This window comes from Zonotrichia albicollis, chromosome Z (assembly GCF_047830755.1).
Source record: "Zonotrichia albicollis isolate bZonAlb1 chromosome Z, bZonAlb1.hap1, whole genome shotgun sequence".
In the NCBI taxonomy this organism is placed as follows: domain Eukaryota; kingdom Metazoa; phylum Chordata; class Aves; order Passeriformes; family Passerellidae; genus Zonotrichia; species Zonotrichia albicollis.
This window is the reverse complement of record NC_133860.1, coordinates 41,757,367-41,765,149: the sequence shown is the minus strand read 5'-3', so window position 1 is coordinate 41,765,149 and position 7,783 is coordinate 41,757,367. Positions and strand designations below refer to the sequence as shown.

Sequence of the window (7,783 nt, the reverse complement as noted above, 5' to 3'; positions counted from 1 at the left end):
AAATCAAGCTTGCAAATTTCCTTAGGTTATTTTTCATGGACCATGGAAAAGAGGTCTATACCCCTAGAAACAACAGATGAAAATAACCCAAACACAATAAAAATATTTTACTATAATCTCCCAGTCTTTCACAATGAAAAAGTAGAAACATAAGATCCAGTTACTCTACACCTTGTCTCTATTGTCTGTGAGTAGTTATCTACTACGGAAAGAATATAAAGAAATAAATAAAGGGACATTTCTGGTGGCATACCTGCCTCTAGAAATCAAGTTAAGAACTTTTTATCACTGAACAACTAAACCATAAATGTTTTTACAGATAAGAGGTCAGCTCCTAGCTATGGGTGCTGCCCGTTAAAATTCTTTACACATTTGACTTTCATATCACTTAACACTTAACTTAATAACTTCACCATTTCTGTTTTCTCTGTAAGTAATCATTTTATAATTTGAAAGCTGGAGACTAAACCCAGAAGAGCCCAAAAGGCTTGACAGAATCTTAAGGTAGAAGGAGAAAAAAATTCCTTTCCATATCATTATGATTTACTTCCTTATCCATTTTCCTTTAGTCATTGTGTCTCCCTCACCTCAGCTCCCCAACCTGAAGAGCAAAATAACACAAGATAGTTCGAGATAGCAAAAAAGCTGACCACTGGTGAACAGAGGTCTTCTGCCCAGGCTCTAGCACACACCTCTGCCAGCAATAATGTTCAAATGATCTCTCCATACCAAAACTGCAGGAAATTAGTACAATGAACAAAACAAAAAAAAAAACTAACAAAGAAAACAACAATCACGCCTCAAAAAAACCAAAACAAAACAAAAAAACCCCAAAAAACCAAACAAAAACAAAAACAACAAAAGCAAAACAAACAAACCCCTAACAAACCAAAGCCCAAATAAACAACCACATAAGAGTTTTTCTCCTGTGCTAAGCAAACTGAGTGAGCTCAGCAAAAGGTTGACTAGCATCAGAAACCAGAGAAGGAAATGAGATCTCCAAACTTAGAATCACTTTGATTTCTCAAGGGACTTCACCTCCAGTCTGCTTAGGGTGCAGAGTTGCAAGTGCTGTTCAAACTTCCAGCTGCTGCAGAAAGAGCCCCAAATTGACCTTGTTTCTCGCTTCACAAAGGCACCTACATTCTCACTCCAGTCCATATATATCAACGCTGTCATCTCCTGTAGTCACATCATTAGCAGTAGCAAGCAAATCTACCTCTTTGATCATAAGAAGGGCAGTTTATCTGAAATTGGACAGATGAAAAAATTATGTACAATGAGAGTTTTCTGCATGCATAATGAACTTAGGATCCTCTGTACATAAGACAAAAATTCTACCTTCTTCCACAGTCACAGACAGGAAATACTAATGGATGCCTAGAATAAAAGTGGTAAAATAGTACAAGGACAGAGCAAGCACATGCTGCTACTCCTAATGTTCCCCCAACATCCAGTAGCTGCTGACAGTTCAGATTCTACTAAGGTAGAAAGGCACCTGTGTGCTTAAGCCACCAAATACAGACTTCTTTCCAGTATTAGAAAAATCAACACAAGAAACATTTTCCTGGCTGGACTGAGCAAGCAGACCTCTAAAGAAGATGAGGGGAAATTGCTCAGTTTCACTACTGAGCAAATTCACTATGTCCTATTCACTAGGACAAGCATTTCTTCAGAACTAATGTTACCATTAACCACTGTACATGCTAATATGCCATGGATTCAGCCTACAATCACAGAGTGACAGTAGTGACTAGTAATGAGATATCTATGCTAACTTAGTTCAAACTCAGAAGTCCATAACAGTGTAGCTTTACAAGGCACAGCTTTTTTACTTCCAGTATAATAAACTTTTGATATAAATATTAGTATTAATATTAATAATAGTAATTTTTCTTTTAGTATAATGTATTAACACTATGCACAATTACAGGGCAAGTAATTCAGCAACTGCAGTAACACCGGCAATATGCTAATCACTACCTGCAGAGCTTAAAATATCAGGTCCCTAATCTGAACCTGTTATTTTAAAAATTTTACTTACACACACTCTTGTGTTCACAAAGGCTACATAAGAATACAAACTTTACAGATTAAAGGGCCCAAGAGAAAAAGCCAAGGAAGGATGAAGAAATACTTGACCCAGTTATGCAAACTGCCGTATTTTCTTAGCCATGAGAGCCTACTTTCTCATTTAGATAGGATAACAAGTTTATGTGCTTATTTTCTTCTTCTAGTGACAAAACCATCACCAAAGCTAAAATTTCTCTTTTAAGACTCAAGATGTAACAATACATGAGTATATATGCATAATTTTCAGCCCCCACTGCATCTAACGGCTTATAAAACGGTTAGATTTATCATAACATTTCAGGATAACTTTGCAAGCTTGGATTTTCTCAAGGATCACTACTGTAAAAAAGATGAAAATCCGATACATGATTTTCTAAGTCAGAAAATTATTTCAAGGTAAAAATTACTTGTAAAGTTCAAAATTTTTGTATCATCTACGTTACTACAAGTCTCTCTGAATCTTCAGGGCTTCACTTGTTCTTGCCTCTACAGAAAGTTGTAAATGCTAAGAAGCACAAGAGCTTCGGTTTTAGATTAGAACAAGAAGTGAAGTCTCTGATGTGGTAACAATTTGGGTTGCCAAAGATCTTCACTTTATAATCCAGGCATCATCTTCAGATAAGAAGATGTTGTTTTGGAGAAAAGAACACAGAAACTACTTCCTTCCCTGTAGGCCCCTCCCAGCTGGGAGTAACTGTAAGTGCTACAATAATGAGAAAAATTAGAATTGCAGTCATATTATGTGTGCAGGCACTTCACAAAGCATCAGAAAAATTTACCACAGTTAAAAGAAAAAACACTGAATGCTCTGGTCTTGAATGAGATTTCCACCTATATAATATATATAATTCAATAATACTTAAAATCAAGTCAGGATGGATTATGGTTGTTAGCATAGCTGTAATTCATCTCCTGCATAAAAAGCACTACCATAAATTTAATACCATTTTTTTAGATTTCCCATGGATCCACATTCTCATTCAACAGAAAATAATTCTTTATAACTGTTTTATCTACATAGGCGAGTATGTGGCTCACCATGAAGAAAAACAAAATCACTACAATATGCATAAAGCCACCAAACTGGTACTACCAAGCAACTGGAACTACTGTACCTCCAAACTTTTAACTGAAGGTTAAAAGCCACAGGTTTGCACATATTCTCACCCAAATGAAAATTTTACAAAAGGAAAAAAAGCTTTCCTAGGTAATATTGTATCATTAACAACACTTATGGTTGTAAACCTGCTTGAGCATGTTTTAATTTGCCAGCTAAAACGATAACATTAATAGATTATTATGGTCAGCATCGACATGCATAAGACAGTTTTGCTTAGGGGGCAGAATATAATGGTACGGGGTTTGTTGCTGTGAAGTTAAAGCTTGTATTGAAAAGAATTAGAGAAATAAGAAACCCGTCAAAAAAACCCCAAGGTTTGTTTCTAGACCTTCCAACTAATTATCCACGTGGGTAACTATGTATGCCACAGACAGTACCTCAGAAAACATCTACATGCAGGTGCGCTCTTTTCTCAAACCACATAAAGTAGGGGGTTTTATGTGGGAAAGAGACTATGTTAGTAAGTCTCAAAGAATTTAAGCAGTCTTCAAATGCAGGGCCAACTCAAGACTTTATGAATTATTTTACTCGCGAGTTCAGGATGTATTTTGTGCAAGAGAAGTATGAAGAACGCAAGGACTCCTGATGTCGGGAGCAGTACAAAAGGTACTTAAGACATATTTAAGTAGCTCTGGACCACAATTACCACACTTGGCTAACACTGAACCCAAATTTAAGACTTCAGGACTGAGCTGCTGATAACCCTAGGCAATTGCGCAGATGCACAATCTGCACTCTGAAAAGGGCTTGAGGAATCAGCTTGTATCCAACACACATTCTGTATATTCACTCTTGAATCTCTGAGCTCTCAGACGTGTAGTGTACACACATTAAATCGCTTTATCATGCTGACTCAGTGGAGTTGAGCAGCCCTGCAGATCAAACGAGATATCCTAGCCCTTCCCATTAATTGAGCTAACAAACAGTTGTTGCAGACAATCTTCTAATTATAACAAGAACAAAGAAGAGAGACCTGAGTTTCTCATCAATACATTGGTTCTATGAGTCACAGTGAGGATGTATGGCTAATGGGCAACATGCAAGAAAGCAGCCATTCTTCATATATGGTGGACAGAAGATGGAGAAGATTTCTGACTTACACTACAAAAAGCAAATTTCTTGAGAAACCAAGAACACAAATCAGTTTTGTCCTTGAATTAGCAATACAGTGAACAAGGAGTGAAAAGGAGTCCTTGCGTTCTTCATACTTCTCTTGCACAAAATACATCCTGAACTCGCGAGTAAAATAATTCAGTTTAAGAGAATTGTTCACATTTATATTTAAAATCAGACCAACAGTTTTGTGTAACTTGTAGAATTTCCTGTGCTTGGAGCAAGGGGAGAATCAGTGTAGACTGCTTTGCAGTATGATGCTATTTCACAAAGAGAAAAAATAGTATCAACACCAGTGCAGTGGGCAAATGAACAATTTTGTGAAGATACCAGTTTTAGAATGGTTAAATTAAGGGGAAAAAAAAAAAAGAAGGAACTGCTTCACAAAAAAATCAATACACTTTCCCCATAGGTTCATGATGTAAAATTCTATAATCAGGGCTTGTAGATTTGTAATTATGGTATGTCAGCCACATTTAAACAAGCATGTTAAAAGATTGTTAAAGTTAAACTAACACAATTGCAATGTGAATTGTCTTAGTCTCATTCTAATCTACTCGTGTCACTTCCACTTAATCAGATGGAAACTATGGGCAAATGTCAGTGCTATTTTCAGGCAACTCGACTTACTTTGTTTGTGAGGGTTTTTAAAATTATTTCCAATCTGAAATGCAAATAAGGTATTTTAGAAGGGTTTTTTTCTCTAATCAATTCTCTCACTATCCAGCAGGTATAGTGCTGGATAGGTATAGTGCTTAGTAAATCCAAGCAACTACCAAGCAGGTAGTTGCTTGGATTTACTAAGAGGAAAACTATTTTTGAAGCGATTGAACAAGAAGGATTGCTTGCTATGACATAAGCCACAAATACAGAAAACAGAAGTACTCTTGCTCATCAAATCTACTTCTTTTGAATTACAAACTATTGAAAGTATAAAATTACCGAGAGCCTATCAGATTTGCCAAAAGCAAAAGATCTCCCTATTTCTAGTTTAAATTTCTTTCACTGATACACAGCAATACAAGAAATGTGCAAGCAAGTAAATTACCTACAACCTAAAACACAGTCCCTTGAGAGGAGTACACAAAGAATTTATGACTTGCAGCAAAAAAATACCAAAGCAGAACAGTAGCTTCATTCTTAGCATGGAAAAAAAGTGACATGTTAGGTAACTAAGGAAAAAAAAAAAGCTACAACAGATGATTAGCACAAGTCAAACGAAATGTCTAAAAAGCTCTCTATATCCTGTTAGTTCTCAACCTCTACCTTTGTTGATATATTCTTAAAGCCTGAGCACTGAACATGGTTAGAAATCATTATTACATGCTAGATTCCATGTGATTTTCTAACCAGAAAACAGAAAAAAAAACCTAATGAAAATTAACTGAAGCGCTAAATCAGTCACTTTATAAAATGCTTACTAAGCCTCTATGCAATTCTTCTCATACACCAGGAAAAAAATGCCTATGGAGTTGTTCTAGTTCAAAATAAGAGGAAAACGTTAATGTTCCCAAGTTGACACAAGTCACAGGTATACCCACTGCAGCAGAATGCATAACTAGGCTTCTGGTTAGAGAAGGAAGGGTGGGGTGTGACAGAGCCATACCTCTTGCATCTGTGCGCAGCTGTCACAGACCGGGGAGCTGTTGCTGTATCATGTCCCCACAGGGAGTTAAGATAACATTCTTCTTCTCCCTTTTTTTTTTAAAGCTACCTTTACTTAGGGAATGACAGCTGCTGCAGAGTAACTGTAGATATGCCTGTTGCTACTACACAAAACACTCAAGTTTACTTGCTTATTCACATGGACATTCTCCAAAAGCAAATCTGGATCCTACTGACTGCATTTGTATGGTTTACTCAAACGTTTTCATCCTTTCTTTGTATTAGCTCTGAAATGCCTAGTTGTGTGGTTTGCTCCTACACTCAGAGAAATTCTGAAGTGCCTTACCCAACACCAACAGTGAGTGATAACTTTTCTAGTCTTCAAGTCTGACCTTTCAAAGTGAATCAAATATAAGAAAATGTGCATATCTTACTGACAGGAATTTGCAAAGTCATAACATAAAGCTGATGATATAAAATTGCACTATATAACATCCAGCACACACACTAATTCTTGTCTCTGCCTGAGACAGCAGTCTTTGTAGCCTTCATAAACCCCAGCATGACCAGTGTTTGTAGCAAGAGCGATCCCGACAGACACACTTCTCGTAAAAACTACGACTCCGTTGCAACCAGGGAAGATCAAGGCTCTGGTGAAGAATCTACCAGAAATGACCAGGGAGATGGTGGAGTCCCCATCCCTCGAGATGTTTTAAGAAAGAATGGAGTACTATGGTCTAGTTAACAAGGTGGTGATGCCCGGCCATAGGCCGGACTCGATGATCTCAGTGGCCTTTTCCAACATAAATGCTTCTCTGATGCCACTTGGTTCTGCAGCTTCTGAACCAGAAATATTCAACAGCAGGTTTGGTAAAAAAAATAAAACAAAAACCAAATCTGAGGCTTCATACCTCGGCAAGGTATGAGGCGAGACTGTCTTGCACACCGAGGGGGCTTAGGTGACTACCCTCGACTCCCAAAGACTCTAAGGAAAGGGAACGAAACCGCATTTAACCGAGTCTCAGAAAAGCGCGGCCTGTTCCCGACGGCGGTACGCGAGGGATGGAAGCCCGCACCAGGGCCGCTCTCCGGCACAGCCCGCCAGTCCCGTACAGCACGCGGGCCCGCGGCCGGCCTCGTACGGAGCCCCGCTGCAGTCCCTCGGCCCGACCGTGCAGGGCCGTGCCGCGGCCGCCACTCACCGCCTCACGACGCCAGTCTTAATCTTGATCTGCCTGAGGCGCGGGTCGGCCATTGCGGCGGGCGCCGTGACTGGGCAGCCCCGCGCCGCGCATGCGCCGAGCCGCCAGTCCGGGCGGCACCACAGGAGCGGGCGAGAGCGCCACCCTCCCCCCCTGCCCCGCGCAGTGGAAAGGGCCGGGCAGCGGGGCGGTGCCGTCCCGGCGGAGCCGCCCAGCGCCGGTCGGGATTGTTCGCGCACGGGGAGAGAGGTGGGAGCGGAACCTCAGTACCGGTGTCGGAGTCGGTACTCGGTTCCGGTCGGTACCGTGATGGTGGTGGGCTGGACAGTGACCGGCACCACCCACTCCTGACCACTAATAACGGGGTTCGCATGATTAACGCCATTTCGCAAGGCAAGCAGACATTCTCTGGTGCTGTGTTCTGCGCTTTCCCCCCATTATCAGGCCCTGAAAGTACTGTGCGCCAAGGATACAAACCAAACAGATTTCTTTTTCCCGTTCCACTGGCCTCAAGGTTCCTCGGCACCAGGCCGAACTCCGCTCCTTGCCCTCCTGCATATCCCGACACCCGGCCAGCCCAGTGCTGTTCATGACCCTGTTGCAGCACTGAGAAGCTGCAGCTCTCAGAGCAGCGTCTGCCTGCAGCCCCCTAGCCCTGCCTGCAGCCCCC

The 7,783-nt window shown here is 40.6% G+C and overlaps 1 protein-coding gene across 1 annotated transcript in view; it reads right to left on the bottom strand.

Moving 5' to 3' along the window:
- TBCA (tubulin folding cofactor A) overlaps positions 1 to 7,360 on the bottom strand; it is a 26,255-nt gene extending 18,895 nt beyond the window's left edge. Inside the window, exon 1 of the mRNA XM_005488318.3 lies at positions 7,114 to 7,360. Within this exon, the coding sequence (XP_005488375.1) occupies positions 7,114 to 7,166 (53 nt within the window). The 5' untranslated portion in view covers positions 7,167 to 7,360. The remainder of the gene's footprint in view (positions 1 to 7,113) is intronic.
- Positions 7,361 to 7,783: the final 423 nt, after the last annotated feature.